The 26,951-nt window shown below is 39.6% G+C and overlaps 2 protein-coding genes across 2 annotated transcripts in view; one reads left to right on the top strand and one right to left on the bottom strand.

Moving 5' to 3' along the window:
* Positions 1-26,951, top strand: part of LOC134226190 (uncharacterized) — a 144,223-nt gene that overhangs the window by 9,393 nt on the left and 107,879 nt on the right. The gene's annotated exons all lie outside the window — the stretch shown is intronic.
* Positions 5,867-7,399, bottom strand: LOC134223343 (putative trypsin-6). The gene is made up of 3 exons (XM_062702490.1): positions 7,043-7,399; positions 6,190-6,981; positions 5,867-6,131 (listed from the first exon to the last, which is right to left on the bottom strand). Exons 1-3 carry the CDS (start codon positions 7,347-7,349, stop codon positions 5,974-5,976), a joined length of 1,257 nt encoding a protein of 418 aa, XP_062558474.1. The 5' UTR covers positions 7,350-7,399; the 3' UTR covers positions 5,867-5,973.

The raw sequence follows: 26,951 nt of genomic DNA, 5'->3' as shown, positions 1-26,951 counted from the left end.
TCCTGGTAGAAGTTTTGTAGCGATTCCTGGAGCAACTTTCGGTGGAATTCCTGAAGGAACTTCTAAAAGAATTCATGGAGCAACTTTCGGATAAATTTCTGTGGAACTTTTGAAGTAATTACCGAAGCAACTTCTCAACGGATGGGAATTAATAATTAAAGGCTTTTTTGGGTTTGTATTATTAGTTAATTAAACATCTGAGTGCGTGGTTTTGCTTCACCTGCTGACTCTATGAACAAATTAGGCTATGCTTCGAATGTAAGTGAATGTAAAACACATTGAAATTTTCGAAGAATTTCTCTCCTCTGGATAAATTCACGAGCTTTTCTCTTCTGGACAAAACTACAAAATAGAAAACAAAATTTAAATTAATAACTATTTAATGGCAAGGAAGATATCTATTTAAGCCTTATCCTAATCTCGTGCCATAAATATCCAGCTGTAGTCCAACCGAAGTCGTATTGCCAATTGCTGGTTCAAATCCGACTTGAAGAATCCTTGCGGCGTGGAATTTGGCATTCTGCCTTTCCCATTTCGTTTGGTGCAGCTTTAAAACATGCTTGTTGGGTGAGGCAGCAACTATCCCAACACCATGAACCTGTGAAAAAAATGTTTGAATTACGTTTTTCCTTAAATTTATTATTTCAAATTACCTGCTTGACAGTTTGCCAAACTCACCGCCGATTGAACACAGTAAATATTTTATTTTTCGCCTACTTTTCATCACGTTCTTCAATTGCCAACATTCCTTTGGTAATTAGATCAAATTTTCCTTGAGCTTTTTCCTTAAGATCTCCGTACTAAGCTTAAGTGTACAATACCTTACGTGTCGTCCGTAACTAATCAGGGGAAGAACTTACTGGTTGCTTTGCACGCGTGTTGTAAGTCATGACCTACTGACACTCAATTCAATTTATTCCGCGTTGACGCGGTTGCATCTGGCGAGTCACGTGAGACGCGCGATCGATAAGATAGATACCGGTAATGGATTGTGCTTTGCAACAAAATGACAACTTTTGTGATCATTTTCTAAGGCTCTCATAGACGTGGATTTTTATTCGCAGTACAAAAAGCACGTGCTATCAAAATATTCATCGCCACAATCCACCACGTGGCGGCCAAATTTTCAAAAATATCAAAGTACCTTTTATTCTACAGGTATGTTTTTCTTAAGCGACTATCTGGCGGCTAAGTAAGTGGGAACAACTCATTTTTGAGTAGTTAAACCGTTAAACTTTGATTTCCGTGAATTTCTTTTGTTCAATTAATTGCATATTATTCGGCAACTCGACCGTACGAAAACCATTGTTTTGTTAAATATCTTGGCGGTGCATATGTTTCGAAATGGACAAATTGATATGAAATTTGCGAAAAAGAATCCACGTGTCTTGGAGGAACTCGAACCCTCAACCTCCTACTCTCTAGATAGGCGTGATAACCCCTACACAACAAGACAACAAGACACTTAAAGGAGAGCTAACCGCGGTGGAGGTTGGTACTCGGATTCTGATGGCTTCTCCGCAAACGTGACCTTTAAGTGATCTTGTTGTGTAGGGGTTATCACGCCTATCTAGAGAGTAGGAGGATGAGGGTTCGAGTCCCTCCAAGACACGTGGATTTTTTTCGCAAATTTCATATCAGTTTGTCCATTTCGAAACATATGCTGTGCATATGCACAGCCAAGATATTTAACAAAAAAATTCTTTTGTTCGTTTTTCTATCCATTGAATTGATTTTCTATGAGGTGTCTTCCTCCTGTGCTCGCATTAATCATCACTAGTCTCAGAAACTAGGTACAATAAAGCACAAACATATTGTCCAGGGGTTTGCATTTGGTTAAGTATACAGTTTTTTTTACCGATTCTAACGTACAGAGCACTTCTCAGCTATTTAAAACTCATTGAGCACTTTTGTAAGCAACACTCGAGCTCAAAATATTTCAGCAATTTAAATACGCACTGAGCACTTTTGCAAGCACCACTTGCGCTCAAAATGTTTTGCGATTTTTTTCATACGCACTAAGCACTTTTGCGAGCAACACCCGCGCTTTTTTGTATGTAGTTTCATGGGGCATTTTTATTTATCAACTTTGATCGGTTCATCCTTATCCGATGCAAAGTTTATTAATGTAAAAACACGGCGGAAGTGGCCTGTGCGGTATGTAAGAGTCTTCTCCATCCGGCTCGGTCCATGGCTACACGTCGCCAACCACGCAGTGTACGGAGGGCCCGCAAGTCATCTTCCACCTGATCGATTCACCTTGCCCGCTGCGCACCTCGCCTTCTTGTGCCTGTCGGATCGTTGTCGAGAACCATTTTCACCGGGTTATTGTCCGACATTCTGGCTACGTGCCCGGCCCACCACAGTCTTCCGATTTTCGCGGTATGAACGATGGATGGTTCTAAGTGATGAACTTTGTTAATCTTAAAAATCACTCAAATAAAGAATAAAAAAAATAAAATAAAAAAAGATGGATGGTTCTCCCAACAGCTGATGCAACTCGTAGTTCATTCGCCTCCTCCACGTACCGTCCGCCATCTGCACCCCACCATAGATGGTACGCAGCACTTTCCTTTCGAAAACTCCGAGTGCGCGTTGGTCCTCCACGAGCATCGTCCAGGTCTCGTGTCCGTAGAGGACTACCGGTCTAATGAGCGTTTTGTAGATTGTCAGTTTGGTACGGCGGCGAACTCTATTCGATCGGAGCGTCTTGCGGAGTCCAAAGTATGTACGATTTTCAGCCACTATGCGTCTCCGAATTTCTCTGCTGGTATCATTTTCGGCAGTCACCAGTGAGCCCAAGTACACAAATTCTTCTACCACCTCGATTTCGTCACCACCGATGCCAACTCGCGGTGGGTGGCTTACATTGTCTTCTCTTGAACCTATTCCTATCATGTACTTCGTCTTCGACGTGTTGATGTTTAGTCCGATCCGCTTGGCTTCCCTCTTCAGTCTGATTGTAGCAAGGCACCTGCCGATAGCACTGGCCATATCTGACAAACGGTTTGATCATGATCATACTACTGTTTGTATTTCATCAGACTCCTGTATGAAGGGCCCTGTATGAAGGGCCAAAAATGGGTGGGGTGGTTCCAAAAGCAGAGACGCGCGCGTTCTCCTTCAAGCTCGTGTTCACCATCAGCATCGAACATGGGTGCGAAAAATGAACGCGGTGCTGCTCAGCTCGAGCTCAAGGTCAAAACTTGGGCTGTGTGCTTAGGCTGAGAACTGAGGCTGTGCGAATAGGTTTTGGGTCGAGCGCGATGCTATACGATTATGCAGCACGTTTCGTATTCGCCATAGATGAGCGGTAACGATATAAACAGGAAAAAACGTCAGCAGGAAGATCGAGACCGTGAAGAGACGGAGCAACTGTACCACGCTAATAACACACGAAAGTTCTATGAGAAGTTGAACCGTTCACGTAAGGGCCATGTGCCACAGCCTGATATGTGTAAGGACATAAACGGGAAACTTCTTACGAACGAGCGTGAGGTGATCCAAAGGTGGCGGCAGCACTACGAAGAGCACCTGAATGGCGATGTGGCAAACGAAGATGACGGTATGGTGATGGACCTTGGGGAACGCGCGCAGGACATAATGTGCGGTATATAAGAGTCTTCTCCATTCAGCTCGGTCCATGGCTACACGTCGCCAACCACACAGTCTACGGAGGATCCGCAAGTCATCTTCCACCTGATCGATCCACCTTGCCCGCTGCGCACCTCACCTTCTTGTGCCAGTCGGATCGTTGTCGAGAACAATTTTTACTGGGTTACTTTCCAACATTCTGGCTACGTGCCTGGCCCACCGCAGTCGTCCGATTTTCGCGCTGTTCTCCCAGCAGCTTATGCAACTCGTGGTTCATTCGCCTCCTCCACGTACCGTCCGCCATCTGCACCCCACCATAGATGGTACGCAGCACTTTCCTTTCGAAATCTCCAAGTGCGCGTTGGTCCTCCACGAGCGGAGTCCAAAGTATGTACGATTTCCAGCCACTATGCGTCTCCAAATTTCTCTGCTGGTATCATTTTCGGCAGCCACCAGTAAGCCCAGGTACACAAATGCTTCTACCACCTCGATTTCGTCACCACCGATGCAAACTCGAGGTGGATGGCTCACATTGTCTTCTCTTGAACATCTTCCTATCATGTACTTCGTCTTCGACGTGTTGATGACTAGTCCGGTCCGCTTAGCTTCTCTCTTTAGTCTGGCTTCCTCCATCTTCTCAAAGTTACGTGCCATAATATCTATGTCGTCGGCAAAGCCAAATAGCTGGACGCCCTCTACGAACTTCACCCGATCCATCGTCGCTTTGATCAACCGTATCAGTTTATCCGGAAATCCGTGTTCGTGCATTAACTGCCATAGCTGGTCCCGATCCATTGTATCATATGCGAACAGTGCCGGACAATTTAGTTACATTACGTAAAGTTCTATAAATTTCGGATTCTGCTACAGGTACCCTGCATACACAAAATATACAATCCATATTTGATTATTTGAACATGTTTTCCGATGATGTACTTTGATAATGACTGAAGGTAAAAAAAATCACGGATTACAAAATCGTTCTCCAATACCGTGAACTTTAGCGGCATTTAAAAATATAACCGCGTTCCTACTCCCTTGAATCACATACAATGAGGGAAATACGTTCCACGTACATCCACGTAGAAAAACGGCGTAATGGGCCAAACACAATGGATACGTTTGCGTGCGTTTTGACAGTTTTCCCAACTGTCGAAACGCACGCAAACGTATCAATTGTGTTTTGCCCATAAATGTCGAAATCCGCTTAAAAAATCGCGTGATTCATGAAATCCACTTAAAAAGCAACCCCAGTATACACATTCATAACACAATTTTTCACTTGTGCAAAGATAAGTCAGTGCAAGTAGTGCGAATTTTAAAGGAAATTACATAAAACTCAAAGTTCCCACCTTTTTCAAAGTCGAAGAACAAGCGTAAAGACAATATTTAAAAAAAATGCACAGGGAAGCAATCGAAAGAATTTTCGGAACTTTTCTCAACAAGCTAAAGGCACTTCAATTACAAATGGTTAGAAGTACGGGGTTGGACTGTTCTTATGCTTATGTTTTTCGTAGAATGTCCTTTTACTCTGTCATTGAGGATATTTGAAATAGGGACGCGCATAACAAGATGATAAATAAGTTCCTTTTTACTTTAACGAACAAAGTATCATCGAACCATTGAAATTCAATTATATTAAAACTAGAGTTTCAACACCAAAATGCTAAGCCAAGCCAACCAAGCAATGTCGGTTGATTGTAACCGAAGTTTTGTACCGTGCTCAAAGCGGCGCTCACAGCCGCGCTGAAAACATGAATGTTCGAGTGCCGCTGTGAGCGCGGTGCAAAACATGAGCATCCAGCCTACGCTCGGGTTAATGCTCATTTTTACGAGTGCACGTTAGAGCCCGAAGCGAATATTCATTCGAGTTCGGCAGTACGGATAAACATTTGCGCGGGGCTGCTCCTTGAAAGCTGCAAAAAAGTGGTGATATTCTGTTACTGGAAAACTCATGAGGCAAAACGCCTTTTAGCTGGCAGCTCATAGGGAACAAAGCACCACGCGTCGGCGAATCAGCATTCTGGTATAGATAGTGCGTGGAGACGCAAGTATATTGTAGGTTAGTGCCACTAGGGCGTTTTACCTCGCCAAAATGTTAGATGTTTCTTCAAAATGTGGAAAATTTCGGTTTTTCCGACCTTCCCATACACTATTTTGAAACTATTTTCGCCTAACCTACATAACTTTAAATCTAGTTTTGTTACGGCCATCTTAATGGCCTCTTCTCCTATTACGTTAGAAGGGGAAAATTCACGATGAATAAACATACTTTTTTCAAACAACACTAAAGCATGAATTTTATTGTTACTACTCAAAGCTGTTTATCGCACAGAAATCCAGAAAAAATCTTTATCTATTAATTGAGGGAAATCAACTTCAAGCCAACAATAGTAACACACCAGTTATGAGAGCTAGTCCAATTGATAAACACTTTTCAGCAACACCGGACGACTGTGGTTTATCCGTTGCGGCTGCATCCTGTCGTGCTGCACTTCTCATATCCAGCGATCCCTCGGGATAGACATGCTCAAACTCTACAAGATGAAACAACGTTAGAAACTAGTAAATAATGATTGCACATGTCATACTAACCACTCTTCAAAAGGTTAATCGTGTAGTCGATCCAGCTCCGGAAGCTGTAGACGTTGGTATAAATCTTGCCAACAGATTTGTCTCCACATCCAACTTTATTGTTGATAATTCCTTGCAAGTTGCCATCACAAACCACCGGACCGCCAATATCTCCTTGGCATACATCTGATCCTCCACCGAAGAACCCAGCGCAGAACACAGATGGGGGGATCTTTATGTTTACTCTTTCGAAGTTACGCTTGCATTCCTCTAGATCTTGTATGGACACCATAGCCTTACGAAGACAGTCCGAATAGTGCTGCCCATTTGGCGTTGTTTTTCCCCATCCATACAACGAACATTCGCTTCCGGGACGGGGATCCTGGTAGGCAAGAGAGGCGAGCCTAACACGTGCACCCACAAAAGCAGACGTCTTGAGTAAAATCACCCCGATGTCGTGACCCCCAGTTAGGAAAGTGTACGACGGATGGGGGATCATTTTTTGAACAAACATCAACTGCGTAAAGGAAGCTTGCTTTCGCCGGTTTAGGGTGCCTACGACGACTCCAATATCGCCGGGCATACGGTTCGCAATGCAAGAAGCCGCGGTAAGCACGAAATACGGGCTAATCAGGATTCCTCCGCAAAAGTGACCATTGCCGAAGTTGTTGTACCGATCGTTTGCAATGTCCCTCAATGACGCCATAAACGGAGCATCGTTCCACTGAACACTCGTGCCACCGACGACCATTGTTGCGCGGTCAGTACACTCCTGTTGCTGATCGTCGTTGTCTGATCCGCCCATTCCGGGACCTTGTGGAATAAAAATTATATTGTTTAAAATTATGTACTTTACCATGTGTAACTATTTTACTTGGATAGGAAGAACCGCCCTGGCCACCCTGGCCACCTTGGCCCGGAGGATACTGCTGAGGATTTCCTTGCGTTTCTTGCGGATAGGAGATCACGTAATAGCCATCTTGAGGATTCTTCTGCGATTGTGGGTTCGGTGGATAGTATCCGGCTGGTTGCTGCTGCGGTTGTCCTTGCGGATGCTGCTGTCCTTGTGGGGGCTGCTGCGGTTGCTGATTACCCCACTGTGCCGATACGGAGAAGATGGAGAGAAGAAGCAGCAGAGCGAATAGCCCAACCTTTCGAGAGCACTTCAGTAAAAGCACCATTTTGGATCGGTTTTCCAGCACAAAGTGAAGTGAAAGGATTTTGCAAACCAGCGATTGCTACGATCAATAGATCAGATCATTCATTAATTACTACACTACCACTAAAAAATCAGAGAACCATAATAAAAAATAACCCCTCCGATAATGACCGCATCGTGCTTTCGTGCTGTGCGGTTCTTTCTCTCTTTGCGGAAGGAAGTTTTTAATACTACCCGAAGCTATTTTAATTTCAACAGTGCTTCTCAGCGCAATTTGTACCCACTGATCCCGTTACGATCTTTGCAAGGACCCGTGCCTTCGTTTTACGTTGGACCCGTTTGCGGAAGTAAAATTCCGACAAGCGGTGGTAATCCTGCAGGGACACCGTTCTGGGAAAAAACCTCTTAGAAGGTCACGTCTCCACGCTCAGCAATGAGTATTAATAAAAACAAGAGGAAAGGGGAGTCTTTGAATTCTCCACTTCCTTCTAAGAAACAAGGTTTCAAGACCGTCCTGCCAAAGCGCGGAAAAAATAGAAGGAAGCTGGAGAATTCAGATATTCCTTCAAACTCTAATGTCGGAAATAATTTTTCTCCTATCGAACTGAGCAATCAGTTCGATTTGATTAATGATGATATTGAGCAAATCGAATCTAGCCCAGGTGATTCGATTCAAAAAGCAAAGGATTCCGCCGATTGTGGTATCTGTTGCCGAGTTTTCTGGCTTTAGGAATGAGATTTTGAGTAACCTTCAGGGGATCAAGGTTTCATTTCAGATTGCTAGGAAGGGTGACTGCCGCGTTTTGCCGGGATCCTTTGACGATCGCAAACGTCTTCTTCAGTATTTAACTGAGAAGCGCCATAAATTCTTCACATACGACGACAAAACTGAGCGATTGTTCAAAGTCGTCTTGAAAGGTCTCCCTAGTGATGACAAATCACTGGATGAGATTAAAATTGAAATTTCTCAATTACTTGGATTTTCACCAGTCCAAGTAATTAGGATGAAAAAGAAATCCCATTCTGGTACTTCCCAGAGAGGCATTTCTCAAGAATTTTATTTAGTTCATTTTAACAAAAGTGAACTAAATAATATGAAAAGTTTGGAAAAGGCCTGTATTATGTCTCATGTCCGTGTTACATGGGAACATTTCCGCAGGCCTGGGGAAATTTCAAAACCCCACTCAGTGCCGTAAGTGCCAAAGTGGGGTCATGGAACCAAACATTGTCACATGGATGCTAAATCCATGATTTTTTGTGGAACCTCTCAAGCCAAGGACGCATGTCCTGTGAGATAAGATTCAAATAAATTTAAATGTGCTAATTGTGGGGGCAATCATAAATCCAATTTCTGGGAATGCCCTTCACGCACAAAAGTTTTGAATTCCCGTGCAAAATTGATGACGGGAAATTCCAATCGGATCCCAGATTCGACGGGTAGAAATTTTTCAAACGCTCAAATTTCGAAACCGGTTACCGGTCGAGCAATTCATACCCACCACAATTCACAAACAAATTTTGCCGCTCGTCAACGGGTAGCAAGCACTTCAGTAAATTCCAATTTATCCAATGTACCTACGTATGCAAACATCGCTGCTGGTAGACAAAATTTCTCTTCTCAAAATGAGGTTTATACCCATGTCCCTACGGAAAATAATGGTCATGTTGCCGATTCAGGTAGCATGACTGCTTCCGATTTTGATTTTTTAACTGAACAATTGCATCACATGATTGATGCAATGTTCAAAGCAAATACCATTCCTGAAGCTGTTCAGGTTGGTATAAAGTACACACAAAAAATTGTTATCGGACTCCGTTTCAATGGATCCAAATAATTGTGTGAAAGTTCTAAATTGGAATGCCCGCTCTCTAAAGGGTAAGGAAGATGAATTATTCAACTTCCTTTCAGTTCATAATGTGCATATTGCCATTATAACTGAAACGTATTTAAAACCAGGACTCTCCATTAAAAGAAATCCAAACTATTTTATCTACAGAAATGATCGTCTTGACAGCGCCTGTGGTGGGGTCGCCATTGTCATTAATAGACGTATCAAACATAAATTATTTTCTTCGTTTGAAACCAAAGTTTTGAAACCTTGGGAGTTTCTGTTGAAACAAATTTTGGACAATTTTCCTTCATTGCAGCCTACTTGCCTTCTCAATGCAATGGGCAGCAAAAGAATTTGTTGAAAGCTGATCTTCAAATTCTGACTCGCAACAAATCAAAATTCTTCGTAATTGGTGACTTCAATGCCAAACACCGTTCATGGAATAATGCTCAAAGCAATTCCAATGGTAAAATTTTATTTGAAGATTGTTCTGCGGGATATTATACTATTCAATATCCCAATGGCCCTACTTGTTTTTCTTCCAGTCGAAATCCTTCTACAATTGATTTAGTTTTAACGGATTCAAGTCAGCTGTGTGGCCAATTGGTAACTCATGCTGACTTTGACTCTGATCATCTTCCTGTGACATTTGAAATCTCACAAGAAGCCATTTATAATCCAATCAGCTCTACTTTTAATTATCATAGAGCTGATTGGGATTTATATAAAACGTATATCGATAGGAATTTTGATGATGATATTCCTCTCGATTCCAAAAGTGATATTGATAATGCTCTCGTATCTTTGACAAATTTAATTGTCGAAGCCAGAGGCATTGCAATTCCTAAATGTGGAATTAAATTCAACTCCATTATTATTGACGACGATCTTCAGCTACTGATCCGTCTTAAAAATGTGAGAAGAAGGCAATACCAAAGAACTCGCGATCCCGCGTTGAAAGTTATTTGGCGAGACTTGCAAATGAAATTAAAACGTTTCGCTATTCTGAGAAATACCAACTTTGAGAATAATGTCTCGAAGTTGGATCCCAGTTCGAAACCCTTTTGGAAATTAACAAAAATTCTTAAAAACCTCAAAAGCCAATTCCAGCGCTTAAAGAGGGAAATAAAATTTTATTAACAAATGGCGAAAAGGCTCAAAAACTTGCTCAGCAGTTCGAGAGTGCCCATAATTTTAGTCTAGGTCTCACTAGTCCAATTGAGGATCAGGTTACACGGAGCTTCGAAGACATTCTCAACCAAGATAATGTTTTTGACCCTTCGTTGGGAACTAATTTGGATGAAATGAGATCTATTACTAGAAAATTTAAAAATATGAAAGCACCGGGTGATGATGGTATTTTCTACATACTTCCTGACTTCCTGAGAGCTCTTAATCCTTTTTGGGTAATTTATTTAACAAATGTTTTCAATTGGCATACTTCCCAGATAAATGGAGAAACGCCAAAGTTGTTCCAATTTTAAAGCCGGACAAAAATCCAGCTGAGGCTTCTAGTTATCGTCTAATCAGTGTGCTTTCTTTAATAAGCAAACTGTTTGAAAAGTTTATTTTAAATAGAATGATGATTCATATTAATGACAATTCTATTTTTGCTGATGAGCCATTTGGTTTTCGCCATGGGCATTCAACCACCCATCAGTTATTAAGAGTTACGAATTTAATTCGGCTCAACAAATCTGAAGGATATTCGACCGGAGTTGCTCTTCTTGATATAGAGAAAGCATTTGACAGTGTTTGGCATGAAGGTTTGATTGTAAAATTGAAGAATTTTAATTTTCCTCTGTACATCATTAAACTGATCCAAAATTATTTATCAGATCGCTCACTGCAGGTAAACTATCAGAATTCTAAATCTGATAGATTACCTGTAAGGGCTGGTGTCCCCCAAGGCAGCATACTGGGGCCTATATTGTATAACATTTTTACTTCTGACTTACCTAATTTACCACCAGGGTGTCAAAAATCTTTGTTTGCAGATGACACGGGCCTTTCAGCCAAAGGGCGAAGCCTTCGTGTCATTTGTAGTAGATTGCAAAAAAGTTTGGATATTTTCTCCACTTACTTGCAAAATGGAAAATTTCCCTGAATGCTTCCAAAACTCAGCTTATAATTTTCCCACATAAGCCGAGAGCTTCTTATTTGAAACCTTCTAGCAGACATATTGTCACTATGAATGGGGTTCCAATTAATTGGTCTAGCGAAGCTAAATATTTAGGACTTCTGCTAGATCAAAATTAACTTTAAAAATCACATTGAAGGCCTTCAAGCCACATGTAACAAATATATTGTGTTTATATCCACTTATAAACAGAAAATCAAAATTTTGTCATAAGAACAAACTTTTGATTTACAAACAAATTTTTAGACCTGCCATGTTGTATGCTGTGCCAATATGGACTAGTTGCTGCAATACCAGAAAGAAGGCACTCCAGAGGATTCAAAATAAAATTTTGAAAATGATTCTGAAGTTACCTCCGTGGTATAGTACCAATGAACTTCATAGAATTTCTAATATTGAGACATTGCAACAAATGTCCAACAAAATAATTTCCAATTTTAGACAAAAATCGTTGCAATCTTCTATTGCAACGATTAACTCCTTGTACCCTTAGTATAAAATAGGTTAAGTTTAGTTTAAGTTGAAAACATTGTAATTCCTACATGGTTCAATTCAACCAGAGGAAAAATTCTAACTGCCAGAGGCAATTGAAATGTATTAATAATAACTAAAAGTAACATAGCAAATAAGGATGATAGTGTTAAGAAAACACGGAACACCTAGTCTAAGAGATGAATGCATGTATTAGATAATTAGCAAATAAAATTAGTTAAAAAAAAAAAAAAAACCCTCCGATAAAATTCTTAAACTAAAATCTGAGCTATATCTGGAAACATATAACAGACTAAGATGGCCCTCGTTTATACAAATTAAAAAATATGTCTGTTTGAAATATGATTAGCTTAATGTTCCAGATTGCCATATTTTTACTGACCAAAGACTATTTTAAACATGGGGCCATGGAGAACGGGTTTTAGGGCATCCAAAAAATATTTCGACTGGGCCAGTTTTCAATAGTCGAATGCAATTTTTGGCGATCAAATCAGTTTGTGGTAAGTGCCAAAACGCTTACACAGACATTATCTCAGTCCGTCAAGCTGATTCTATTGGTATATAACATTCAAAATAGGTTCCCAAGGAATTCTTGGAACACTAAGTGTACGTAAAGTCTCTCTAAGCCCCAAAAATGGACTTTTTTCATAAGAGGAATGAGACCTAGAGTGTTGAAATGACACACGAGAAAGGCATCAATAGATGGATCAATCAGGCGTTTTCTTATTTATATTAGTTCAATCACCGCAAAATCACCAAGATAACTAAGAAGAAACATATTAACCCTATGTTACCGACAGGGTACCCGAGTACCTTTATCGTTTTCAAGTGAAAATTTTTTAGGGTTCTAAACATCGCAGGAAATTGAAACTCCGTGACATCTTCAAACTCGGCAAAAATTAGGTTTGGGTGGTATCAAAATGAAAATCCAGTAAGGTGGAGCTTGGGGAGGGGCTTCTGAATATTTTCACCCCTTAACGTAGCGACAGGATACCCGGGTACCCACTTTTTTGGTATGACTATAACTTCGTCAGTTTTCAACCGATTTAGACAATTCCGTATGCTATGAATTCAGAAATACGACCTCTATCCGATCCATGTCACATAGAACCAATTTAGATTACCTGGTTACCGAAGTTCCGGATTTTCTAGACCATGTCTCAAAAATGGAGAATTTGATCTTATAGAATCTAAATGATAATATAAGGGCATATATTAATATGAGTACATAATTTCAATTGGGATCGCATAAGGGGAAGGGAAAATTAATATATTTTTTATTCTTTCTCGTTTCAGAGAGCGAACAATGGCGCTCAAACCTAGGCTAATTACCCGAGCAGCAGAAGTCAGACTAAAATGGTTGCAGCAACTTGATAGTGACCAAATCTAGTCGCATATCCGTTGCAGTAATCTATGTAGGACATGTGTGCTACTTGGGTTGCCAGGGCGGGTCCGCGACGTTAGGCATAAGTACGTTAGGCATAAGGACGATAGGCATAAGTACGTTAGGCATAATGGACGTTAGGCATAATGGACGTTAGGCATAACGGACGTTAGGCATAATGTACGTTAGGCATAATGGACGTTTGGCATAATTCTGCCTTCTTTATGCCATAGGCTGTTCTTTGGGTCGTTTTATGCCTAACGTCCATTATGCCTGACGTCCGTTATGCCTAACGTCCATTATGCCTAACGTACTTATGCCTATCGTCCTTATGCCTAACGTACTTATGCCTAACGGGGTATACCCAGCCAGGGCAAGTTTAATTGCTTCGTTACATCCCAGAAAAATCATCAATGGAGTAAATTTCTTAGAATGGTCACTCCCAAAGTCTGTTCAAACTTATATAATTTGCTTATGATGACATTCCTAAGCTATATTCCCTTCCAACCATCCAACTCCTTGACATCTACGAGGGCGTCGATGAGCCGCTGGCCTCTCGTTAAGTAGATGTCATATCATCATTTCTTTCCCTACCTTAGTAACGGAGAAGATGGGCGTGGCCAGCAATGGTAGCTTTCATGCTTTATCATTTTGACCCCAATTGGGTTGCTATTAAATTCCAAATAGTAATCAATAAGCAGTTGAGGTAAGAAAGTTAAAGAAAATACATGACAGCTATCAGTATTCAATCTACGAAATACTCTGTTACAACGCAACGCAACGTTATAGAATCTAAATGATAATATCTTGAATCCTGTGTTACCAGTTTCGTAGAAAATTTGAGGATTATGACTTCACAACGTATTAGGACTGATCATTTGGACTCGGAACGGACATCTCGGAATAGGTTCCCGTGGGCCCTATAGTGGACGCAAATTCATACTGAAGAAACCCTGGCAATATGGATATTAAAATTCTTGGAATTGTCCCGGAAACATGTTTTCCATGTAGTTGAGACCTTGTCACTGATCGCTAGAACTGTCTCCGAACGCCGAACAACATATGAGCAGGTTGAAATCGCTGTTATTTTGCCTGTCTTGGTAAGATAGCTCCCACGCTATCAGCCAAGTCGTTCCCGGGTGGACGTTAGGCAAAATAACAGCGATTTCAATTTCGTGTTGTTCTTCAATGGCCCTCTACTTACTTTTCAACTTCTATACGATTTCATACTTGTCGCTCGCTTGCGATAACTTTCAATTCTGTGCTTCATCGTGCTTTGTAAAAATGCTCCCTTCCACTTTGAGCTTAGGTAGTTCGATCTCACCAATAAAAGCCAATGAAAATCAATCATCAATTAGCAGTTGAGACCATAGGATGGATATTACCCGAAACAGTCATTCTGAAATAGGTTCCCGTGGGCCCTTTAGTGGTCACGAATTCATTTAGAAGAAACCCTGGCAATAGGGGTATCAAAATTCTTGGAATTGTTCCGTAAACATGTTTTCCATGTAGTTGAGACCATGGGATGAATATCAACCGGGCCGGTCATCCTGGAGCAGGTTTCCGGAATGCTTTTAGTGGCCACAAACTCATTTAGAAGAGACCCTGGCATCAAAATTTTTGGAATTGTTTCGGAAACATGTTTTTCCAAAAAGGTCTGATGCTGGGTCATTGGGCCGAATAGCCCGAATGGTTATTAGGTCGAATGACATGTGAGGAGTGAATAGTGAAAAGTGGAAAGTGAAAAGTGAAAAGAAGAGTGAAAAGTGAAATGAAAGAAATGAGAAGAGAGAAGTGAAAAGTGAGACAGTGTTGACCCGATTTTGTCTACCACCGATTTTATCACATTTTTGATTTTATCACGTCCCACTTTCGTCACATTTTATGACCCATTTCGTCATCACAAAAAAAAAATTACCTTTCCAAGGTATAAACTGATTCAAATTTGGGAAATGGATTAAAAATTTTAAAATAAAAGAAAACTGATTTTGTCACATTCCTTATTTCATCACCCCAAAATTCACCAAGGGGATAATAAAATGTGGATCTATCACATCCACAGCTTCTTATTTACCACATTGTTCAGAATGCTCAGAGCAGTAGGGGCGGTTGACCTCCAGGAACGTCAAATTTGAAACTATCCACAGGCTAGTTGGCAGCCATTAAGGCTCGCGGAAAACTGGACAAGTATCGACATTTTTTTAAACTGTTCCAGAAACATGCTTTTATAAGCTGATGGGTCTTCAAGAAGGTTTGCCATCGAAACGGTAAACCAGCAAAAGTAATTAAAAATAGTCGGGCAGGTACGAATAAGTACGAGCCAGCATGAAGCTAAATAACACTTGTGGTTTCATAATATCGAATATAGAAAATTTTGGGTCCACGAAAATCTATTTTGTTCTTGTGGATTTTTTAAATCTATGTTGCTAGGGTCCCTAGTTATCCTTGTAGGATTACCAATCCGCAGATGCCAAGTTCGATTCTCGATCTTAATTGCTTTCTATTGGGAAATGTGCTCAACTCTCTGGGCATAGTGTATTCTTTGTGCTCACCATACAAGAAACATAGTTAAGTATTTGATCGGTAAAGAAAAGCTTTCAATTGATTTTCTGTGGATTTACAAATAGAATTGTTGAACAGTAGGTTAAGTTCCAGTTGTCATGTAAAATCATTGAAGAAAAAGAAGACAGCCAGGGTTTCTTCTAAATGAGGGGCCCCACGAAAACCTGTTCGAGAATGACCGGTCCGTTGTCAAACCATCCTATGGTCTAATAATCCAAAAGATCATGCTTCCGTATAAATTTCATGAATTTTGATACCCATCCATTGTCAAACCACCCTACGGTCCAATTACTTATCAGATCATGCTTCCGAAACAATTTCATGGACTTTGATACCCATATTGCCAGGGTTTCTTCAGAATGAGTTTGTGGCCACTTTAGGCCCCACGGGAACCTGTTCCAGGATGACCGGTCCGTTGTCAAACCATTATATGGTCTAATAACTCATCAGATAATACTTCCGAAATAATTTCATGAATTTTTAAACCCATTTTTCCGTGGTTTCTTCAGAATGAGTTTGTGGCCTCACGGGAATCTGTTTCCGGAATAATCGCTCCGGGATTAAATCATAAGATGGTAACGTAGTTAAGTTATATTCTTTAATTTCAAAAGATGTTTATTAGTCTTGACGCAAGAAATCTTTATTTGGTTGAATATATATCTTCAATTTATACAAACGTTGGCCTTGGCCCAGTAAATCCGGAATTCCGGTAACCAGGTAATCCGAACCGTTTTTATGTAACATATATCAAATCCGTAGCAAATAAAATCGTTAAAATTTGTGGAAAACTGAAAATGTTATGATAATTTTCGGCCCGTGGGTACCCGGGTATCCTGTCGGTAACGTAAGGGTGTTTTTTTTTTGTGGGTAACAAAAGGGTTAAGATGCACAGCTATCGAATAAACCGTGAAGGGAAGGAAAAATTTGCATGATCAGAACATCACCCCCTTTACTCCGCAGTGATTGTTTCCAGTAAAGTGTCTGCATTATACAAGTGGCGCAATACTCCTACCTTTAAGAACCTTGTGCTCGATTGGAACAACTGATTTGACAGCAAGCCATTCCAATTTAGACACTGCATCTCTTTATTATGAATGCAGCCTCTTTAGTTTCTTTAGTTTCCAGGGGTAAGTGAAAATCTTTACATTATTTGCTTCAATGGTACAAACAACTACAAATTAAATGATCATCTAAAATCTACATTAACAGGTCAAGTGTTAATTGTGTTAGTGTATGTATTATATACTGATTTAAAAATAATACGGAGAACTCTCTCTTACTTGGTATTAAAGGGACACTCGATGGTAGGTATCGAGATAGGAAATAGATTTATTAGTTTTTCCCCAAATTATTAAATACTTTTCAAATAAGAAAATTATTTTGAGCTTTTTAGTGGAATGTCTTCACTTGTCCTAAGACGAGTTTATACCATCCCATTGAATTCCACCACTTAATTGTATCTTGACAGATACGTATTTCGACCTCAACAGTAAGGCCGTCTTCAGAGGTCGAAATACGTATCTGTCAAGATACAATTAAGTGGTGGAATTCAATGGGATTATACAAACTCGTCTTATGACAAGTACTTTTCAAAGCTCGTAGAAATATGGTTTAAGGTCATTTGGCGAAAAATTTCAATTCAGGCTGAAAGGGGCATTTGGGCGAACGTCATTTGGCTAAATGTCGTTTGGCCGAATGAGAAGCTAGAAGTAAGATGTTCAAAGTGAGTAAAGGGTAGTGAGAAGTGAGTACTGAGAAACAGCAGTGAGTACTTAGTAGGTAGATGTGTGCAATAGCAAATGAGAAGAGAGTAGTGGGAAGTGAGAAGTGAGATGCGATAAATGCGAAGTGAGAAGAGAAGATATTTAGAAGTGAGAAATGAGTGGTGAGATATGAGAAGAGGCAAAAGTAAAGGAGATAGAAGTAAAAATGAAAAAGAAAGAAAGGCCAAGAAATAAGTTAGAAGAAATAAAGAAGAAGGAAGAAAAAAAATGAGCAAAGGAAGAATGGAGGAGAAAAAATGCATAAGGAAGATAGAAGACGAAAACAGGAAGACAGGGAACATCCATTAAATACGTAACGCAAAAATGACCATTTATTAATTTTCATTTATTAACTCATGCTTTATTTAAAGCGTTATTATTTATATGTGCTGGAGTAATTATTCATAATATAAAAAATATTCAAGATATTCGATTTATAGGAAATTTAAGAAAGAGAATAATTTTAACATGTAGATGTTTTAATGTCGCTAATTTAGCATTATGTGGAATACCTTTTTTAGCAGGATTTTATTCAAAAGATATAATGTTAGAAATGGTAATAATATCTCATATAAATTTTTTTTCTTTAAACTTCTTACTTCTCGTTTCTTAATTCTTACTTCTTACTTTTCGCTTCTTACTTCTCACATCTTACTTCTTTCTTCTCATTTTCTTCTTCTCACTTTTCACTTCTCACTCCTCGGACTTCAGTTCTCACTTCTAACCTTTCACTTCTCACCTCTCATCTCTCCCTCCTCACTATTCACCTATCACTTCTTACTGCTCACTACTCCCTTCTCACTTCGCACTTCTTACTTTTCACTTCTTACCCGAGTAACACAATTCAGACTGATTTGATTACTGCAACTCATATATCGAGATTGCTTTGCGATTTGGGCGTAACTTATTTTGTAAACAAACATTGCTTAATGGATTCCGGAGAATACAAGCGTTTTCATCCCAAACTAATTCCCTTATCTGGTAGAGGAAAGCTTAATTTGTCGGAACCATACCATGGTTTCCTCATAAAATGCTTGTTTTAGCAGGAATTCCCCTTCCAATGTTTGTTTACAAAATAAGTTACGCCCAAATCGCAAATTGGTCCCGATATGACTTGATTCAGTCGTACATAAGTTGTAATAACTCATCTATGGCAAGTGTGTTGCTTGGGTACTTTTCACATCTTACTTCTTAATAAAGTTAATCAACCGTCTAAGACGAATTAAGTACTGTCCATTTTATTCCACCAGTTAATTTTCGTTATCTTTGCAGATACGTATTTCGACCACAACTGTGTGGTCGTCTTCAGTGTCTTGTACTTGACTCGACTTGAAGAAAACAATCGCAACTTACACTATTTATACTACGCTAGGTACCTAATCTAATCTTATTTGCCTACTTTATTTACCTATACAGTATAACGAAAATAAATAAAAAATATAAAATAAAATAAATAAAATAAATAATAATAACGAAAATTAACTGGTGGAATTAAATGGACAGTACTTAATTCGTCTTAGACGGTTTAATACATTCCACTAAAAGAGCTTAATATATTTTTCTGAAAGTTAATTAGTTCAGTGCGTGTTGGCTCTTGTTTCGGACGGTAGAACGATCGCGCGATTTGCCGAAATTTTGTGTTCTGCATTGCGCGACCGGTAATAAAGATAATCAGTTTAGTGCGTGTTTTCTTTTGTTTTGGAAAGGGAGAAAAACACATTATCATTTCTTGTCCAGTCGTATTTATCCAGTAAGCAGAGCGATCGGCCGACCGTCGAAATTTAGTTTTGCTTTGTGCGGAAAATGAAACGGTCGGCTGGTCACCGAAATTTTGTTCTTCATTGTGCGGGTAAGTAAATTATCAGAAAATGATAATGCGTTTCTGAATAGCTATCGAGCAAGCATTGTGCAGTGCGTGTTTTGGTCGTCGCGAAGTAGTTAAAATATCGAATCAGTCTTCGGGAAAATACGTAACACGCGTTGCTTTTCCATTTTTGTACCATCATGAATATGGCGTCGTTTAAAAGAAATAATTAGTCGCTTACCAAGGCGATTTCCAATATATTTCCTTCCCAACTATCATACTATTCCTTTCCAGTGCGCTCATGGAGATGCAGAGGATTTCTCGATCTCTTGTAGCAATTTTCCTCCCCTTATCCTAATTGACTGTGAGGTGAGGACGTGGCCGGCATCGTTATTGGTCTTGAATTAAAGAAACTCCGAACATGTCTCCGCGTGTACAGTTCTGGTCCCGAGAAAGCTATTCAATTGGTGAGCTGTGCAACTACGATGAGTACAGCCAATCAAGCTAAGCTAAACTTACTTCTTACTTCTCATTTACTTCCCACTACTCGCTTCACATTTCTCAATTTGCACTCTCTTATCGCTGCTCACTACTCACTTCTCACTAAGCACTCCTTACATATCAATTCTCATTCCCCACTTCTAACATATTACTATTCACTTCTCGCTTATGTCTTAGGAAGAAAGAAGGATAAAGAAGGGGAAAGTAGGAAGAAAGCGAAAGAAAGTAGAAGAAAGAAGAAGACATATGGGAAAGGGTAAAGGAAAAGAAAAAAGAAAAGAGGAGAAGGAAACGGGAATAAAGAAGAAGAAAGTAGGAAATAAGTCAAGAAAAAGTAAGAAAAAGAAGGATGTAGGGAGCCAAAATAGGAATAAAGAAAATTATAATATGGATGGAATGGAATATGGATTAATTTTACAATTTTCAATGTTCTCATCTTACTTCTTACCAGTCACATACCACTTCTCACTTCTCACTCCTCGGTCCTCTGTACTCTGTTCTCCCTTATCACTTCTCAATTCTCACCTCTCACTTCTTATTTTTCAATTCTCACTTTTCACTACTCACTCCACACTTTTCACCTCATTGCTCACTACTCACTTCTCACTTCTCCTTTTTCACTTCTCCTTTTTCACTTCTCGCTTCGAATTTCTCATTTCTAATTTTTCAATACTCAATTCTCATTTAGCTCGTCCCACTATTTAATTCTCAATTCCGACTTCTCACTTCTTACTTTTCACTTCTCACTTCTTACTTCATACTTCTCACTTGCCTCTTCTTACTTCTAACTTTTCATTAATCACTTTTCACTTCTCACTTCGCACTTTTCACTCCAACTTCTCACTTCTCATTACTCAATTTTCACTACTCACAATCTAAGGAAATTTTCAACTGATCTGCCATATGGCATTCGGGCAATGTATATCGAACCGTTTCTGACAACATCGAGTTAGCGTGATAAAAAATCATTGGAAAATTACTTCGATTTAGAGAATATCAAGTAAGGGAGGTATCGACTTACGGAGGAAACGCAGTATGCTAGATTCAAGGTACTTTGAATTTCATCGAGTAAGGGAAAATATCGAGTTACAGAACATCAAATTAGGGAATTAGGGGCCCTCCTTAGCCGTGCGGTAAGACGCGCGGCTACAAAGCAAGAGCATGCTGAGGGTGGCTGGATTAGATTCCCGGTGCCGGTCTAGGCAATTTTCGGGTTGGAAATTGTCTCGACTTCCCTGGGCATAACAGTATCATCGTGCTAGCCGCATGATATACGAATGCAAAAATGGTAACCTGGCTTAGAAACTTCGCAGTTAATAACTGTGGAAGTGCTTAATGAACACTAAGCTGCGGGGCGGCTCTGTCCCAGAGTGGGGATGTAATGCCAATAATAATAAGAAGAAGAAGAAGAACATCAAATTAGGGAGAGTTCACTGTATTAGTGTTAGCATTTAAGTATATATTTGCACAATGTAATGATGTGGTAAAATCTAAATAAAAAACCCTGATTAATCCACCTGGCGGTGATTGGGCCTTTCTCATGCAAATAATAAAAAACCCAGATTAATCCACCTAGCGGTGATGGTGCCTTTCTCGTTTTTTTCGAGTGAGTAATTTCTACGCACTTGTCTTGTCTTGTCTTGTCTTGTCTTAGCACATGCACAGCCAGTATTGAAAAGCATCCTGGAAATGTCGGTTGTATTTCCGAGCATTTTCTTGTCAGCATTGATATTTGCAGCATATCATAAATATGACACAAATATCAAAACGGCCAGGCCCACCATGCAGGCTTGGAATTGGGAGATAATTCATAACTTACCGGCAATCAGATTATTCAGTAATGAATAACATGATCAACGAAGAGTTTTGAATTCACGAAAGGAAGAAACGGGGACAGCCGTACCAACCGTTCCACATTCAGGGGGTATATGACGTGACGTTGGGAGTGACATTGCTAAGAAGATTAGTGTCACTCCTTGCTGATATAACTTCCAGGGATGGGACACAGGTATTTCTTCCACATGTCCTGGCTATTATGCCTAAGCTTAAGCGCCATTTGAGTAATTTCTACGCACTTTTGGTGAAAAAAAGTATTTTGGCCAAAAGTTCTGAGCCCAAAGTCCGATCCGGCCAATTTTCAACAGGAAACAATGTGACCGGATTCTGCATCGAATGCAACTTGTTGCGAGCAAATCGGCTGATGGTAAGTGCCTAAAAATGAGTGAGGTTTTTTTTTTGTAAAAAAATGTATTTTGGCCATAAATCCGAACCCAATAGTCCTATTCCGCCAATTTTCAATACGAAACAATGGGACAAGATTCCTCGTCGAATGCAACTTAATGCGAGCAAATCCTTTAAAGATAAATGCCTGAAAAATGAGTGAGAATTTTGTAAGCGTTTCTTATGTAAAAAAATGAATTTTGGCCATAACTTTGAAACCCATAGTCCGATCTGTCCAATTTTCAATACGAAACAATTGGACAAGATCTTACGTCGAATCAAACCTGTTGCAAGTGAATCAGCGAAGAGTAAGTGCATAAAAAGTTAGTGAGAATTTTTATTATAAAAAAATATGTTTTGGACATAATTACGAAGCCCATAGTCCGATTGGGCCAATTTTCAATACGAAACAATGGGACTAGATACCTCGTCGAATGCAACTTGTTGCGAGCAAATCGGTTAAGAATAAGTGCCAGAAAAATGAGTGAGATTATATTGCGCACACACATACACACACACATACACACACACATACACACACACATACACACACACATACACACACGCACACACAGACATCACTTCAATTCGTCGAGCTGCGTCGATCGGTATATAACACTTTGGGTCTCCGAGCCTCCTATAAAAAGTTAGTTTTTGGAGCGAACATATAGCCTTTACGTATACTTTGTATACGAGAAAGGCAAAAAGGCAAAAAAATAAACTTTGGCCATATCTGTTTAATACCGATCTGTTTAATTTTCAATACGAAACAATGGAACAAGATTCTGCGTCGAATGCAACTTGTTGCAGGCAAATCGGCTAAAAGTAATGCCTAAAAAATGAGTGAGAATTTTTCTTCTTAACAAATGTATTTTGGCCATTACTTGAATCCATAGTTCGATTCGACCAATTTTCAATACGAAACCATGGGACAGGATTTCGCGTCGAACGAAACTTGTTGCGAGCAAATCGGTTAAGGATAAGTGCCTGAAAAATGAGTGAGAATTTTGTACGTGTTTATCATGTGAAAAAGTGGATTTTGGCCATAACTTCGAAACCCATAGACCGATCTGTCCAAGTTTCAATACGAAACAATGGGACAAGATTCTGCGTTGAATGAAACTTGTTGCGAGTAAATCATCTAAGAGTAAGTGTCTAAAAAGTGAGTGAGAATTTTTCTTGTAAAAAAATATTTTTTGGCCATAACTCCGAAGCCCATAGTCCGATTCAGCCAATTTTCAATAGGAAACAACGGGACAAGATACCTCGTCGTATGCAACTTATCGCGAGCAAATCGGTTTAGGATAAGTGCCAGAAAAATGAGTGAGATTATTTTGCGCACACACATACACACACACATACACACACATACACACACACACACACACACACACACACACACACACACGCACACACAAACATCACTTCAATTCGTCGAGCTGCGTCGATCGGTATATAACACTTTGGGTCTCCGAAACTCCTATAAAAAGTTCGTTTTTGGAGCGAACATATAGCCTTTACGTATACTTTGTATACGAGAAAGGCAAAAAACAAAAAAAAAAAACTTTGGCCATATCTGTTTAATTTTCAATACGAAACAATGGAACAAGATTCTTCGTCGAATGCAACTTGTTGCAGGCAAATCGGCTAAAAGTAAGTGCCTAAAAAATGAGTGAGAATTTTTCTTCTCAACAAATGTATCTTGGCCATTACTTCGAATCCCATAGTTCGATTCAACCAATTTTCAATACGAAACAATGGGACAGGATTTCGCGTCGAACGAAACTTGTTGCGAGCAAATCGGTTAAGGATAAGTGCCTGAAAAATGAGTGAGAATTTTGTACGTGTTTACCATGTGAAAAAGTAGATTTTGGCCATAGCTTCGAAACCCATAGACCGATCTGTCCAAGTTTCAATACGAAACAATGGGACAAGATTCTGCGTTGAATGAAACTTGTTGCGAGTAAATCATCTAAGAGTAAGTGTCTAAAAAGTGAGTGAGAATTTTTGTTGTAAAAATATTTTTGGCCATAACTCGAAGCCCATAGTCCGATTCAGCCAATTTTCAATACGAAACAATGGGACAAGATACCTCGTCGAGTGCGACTTGTTGCGAGCAAATCGGTTAAGGATAAGTGCCAGAAAAATGAGTGAGATTATTTTGCGCACACACATACACACACACACACACATACACACACACACATACACACAGACATCACTTCAATTCGTCGAGCTGAGTCGATTGGTATATAACACTATGGGTCTCCGGGCCTCCTATAAAAAGTCCGTTTTTGGAGCGAACATATAGCCTTTACGTATACTTTGTATACGAGAAAGGCAAAAAGGCAATGAAACTTGTTGCGAGTAAATCATCTAAGAGTAAGTGTCTAAAAAGTGAGTGAGAATTTTGTTGTAAAAAATATTTTTTGGCCATAACTCCGAAGCCCATAGTCCGATTCAGCCAATTTTCAATACGAAACAATGGGACAAGATACCTCGTCGAATGCAACTTGTTGCGAGCAAATCGGTTTAGGATAAGTGCCAGAAAAATGAGTGAGATTATTTTGCACACACACACACACACACACACACACACATACACACACACACACACACACACACACACACACACACACACACACACACACACACACACACACACACACACACACAGACACCACTCCCATTCGTCGCGCTGTATAGATGGGTATATAACACTTTGGGTCTCGAAACTCCTATAAAAAGTTCGTTTTGGAGCGAACATATAGCCTTCACGTATACTTTGTATACGAGAAAGGCAAAAAGGCAAAAAAATAAACTTTGGCCATATCTGTTCAATTTTCAATACGAAACAATGGAACAAGATTCTGCGTCGAATGCAACTTGTTGCAGGCAAATCAGCTAAAAGTAAGTGCCTAAAAAATGAGTGAGAATTTTTCTTCTCAACAAATGTATCTTGGCCATAACTCCGAATCCCATAGTTCGATTCAACCAATTTTCAATACGAAACAATGGGACAGGATTTCGCGTCGAATGAAACTTGTTGCGAGCAAATCGGCTAAGGATAAGTGCCTGAAAAATGAGTGAGAAGTTTGTACGTGTTTACCATGTGAAAAAGTAGATTTTGGCCATAACTTCGAAACCCATAGACCGATCTGTCCAAGTTTCAATACGAAACAATGGGACAAGATTCTGCGTTGAATGAAACTTGTTGCGAGTAAATCATCTAAGAGTAAGTGTCTAAAAAGTGAGTGAGAATTTTTGTTGTAAAAAAATATTTTTTGGCCATAGCTCCGAAGCCCATAGTCCGATTCAGCCAATTTTCAATACGAAACAATGGGACAAGATACCTCGTCGAGTGCAACTTGTTGCGAGCAAATCGGTTAAGGATAAGTGCCAGAAAAATGAGTGAGATTATTTTGCGCACACACATACACACACACACACATACACACACACACATACACACAGACATCACTTCAATTCGTCGAGCTGAGTCGATTGGTATATAACACTATGGGTCTCCGGGACTCCTATAAAAAGTTCGTTTTTGGAGCGAACATATAGCCTTTACGTATACTTTGTATACGAGAAAGGCAAAAAGGCAATGAAACTTGTTGCGAGTAAATCATCTAAGAGTAAGTGTCTAAAAAGTTAGTGAGAATTTTTCTTGTAAAAAAATATTTTTTGGCCATAACTCCGAAGCCCATAGTCCGATTCAGCCAATTTTCAATACGAAACAATGGGACAAGATACCTCGTCGAATGCAACTTGTTGCGAGCAAATCAGTTTAGGATAAGTGCCAGAAAAATGAGTGAGATTATTTTGCACACACATACACACACACATACACACACACACACACACACACACACACACACACACACACACACACACACACACACACACACACACACACACAAACACACACACACACACACACACACACACACACACACACACAGTATACTTTACGTATACTTTGTATACGAGAAAGGCAAAAAACAAAAAAAAACTTTGGCCATATCTGTTTAATTTTCAATACGAAACAATGGAACAAGATTCTTCGTCGAATGCAACTTGTTGCAGGCAAATCGGCTAAAAGTAAGTGCCTAAAAATGAGTGAGAATTTTCTTCTCAACAAATGTATCTTGGCCATTACTTGAATCCCATAGTTCGATTCAACCAATTTTTAATACGAAACAATGGGACAGGATTTCGCGTTGAATGAAACTTGTTTCGAGCAAATCAGTTAAGGATAAGTGCCTGAAAAATGAGTGAGAATTTTGTACGTGTTTACCATGTGAAAAAAGTAGATTTTGGCCATAACTTCGAAACCCATAGACCGATCTGTCCAAGTTTCAATACGAAACAATGGGACAAGATTCTGCGTTGAATGAAACTTGTTGCGAGTAAATCATCTAAGAGTAAGTGTCTAAAAAGTGAGTGAGAATTTTGTTGTAAAAAATATTTTTGGCCATAACTCCGAAGCCCATAGTCCGATTCAGCCAATTTTCAATACGAAACAATGGGACAAGATACCTCGTCGAGTGCAACTTGTTGCGAGCAAATCAGTTAAGGATAAGTGCCAGAAAAATGAGTGAGATTATTTTACACACACATACACACACACAAACACACACACAAACACACACAGACATCACTTCAATTCGTCGAGCTGAGTCGATTGGTATATAAGACTATGGGTCTCCGGGACTCCTATAAAAAGTTCGTTTTTGGAGCGAACATATAGCCTTTACGTATACTTTGTATACGAGAAAGGCAAAAAAACAAAAAAAAATAAACTTTGGCCATATCTGTTTAATTTTCAATACGAAACAATGGAACAAGATTCTGCGTCGAATGCAACTTGTTGCAGGCAAATCAGCTAAAAGTAAGTGCCTAAAAAATGAGTGAGAATTT

The sequence above is a fragment of the Armigeres subalbatus genome, chromosome 3 (genome assembly GCF_024139115.2).
Source record: "Armigeres subalbatus isolate Guangzhou_Male chromosome 3, GZ_Asu_2, whole genome shotgun sequence".
Taxonomy (NCBI): Eukaryota; Metazoa; Arthropoda; class Insecta; order Diptera; family Culicidae; genus Armigeres; species Armigeres subalbatus.
The sequence above is the reverse complement of the archived record's forward strand: the minus strand, read 5'-3'. Positions and strand labels throughout refer to the sequence as shown.

What these genes read in the sequence shown, in the direction of transcription:
- LOC134223343 (XM_062702490.1), bottom strand. Translation starts at nt 7,349, where the DNA reads ATGGTGCTTTTACTGAAGTGCTCTCGAAAGGTTGGGCTATTCGCTCTG. An exon ending in GGGCGGTTCTTCCTATCCAA is followed by an intron (nt 6,982 to 7,042) that starts GTAAAATAGTTA and finishes TTATTCCACAAG; the next exon opens with GTCCCGGAATGGGCGGATCA. An exon ending in GATTAACCTTTTGAAGAGTG is followed by an intron (nt 6,132 to 6,189) that starts GTTAGTATGACA and finishes TTCATCTTGTAG; the next exon opens with AGTTTGAGCATGTCTATCCC.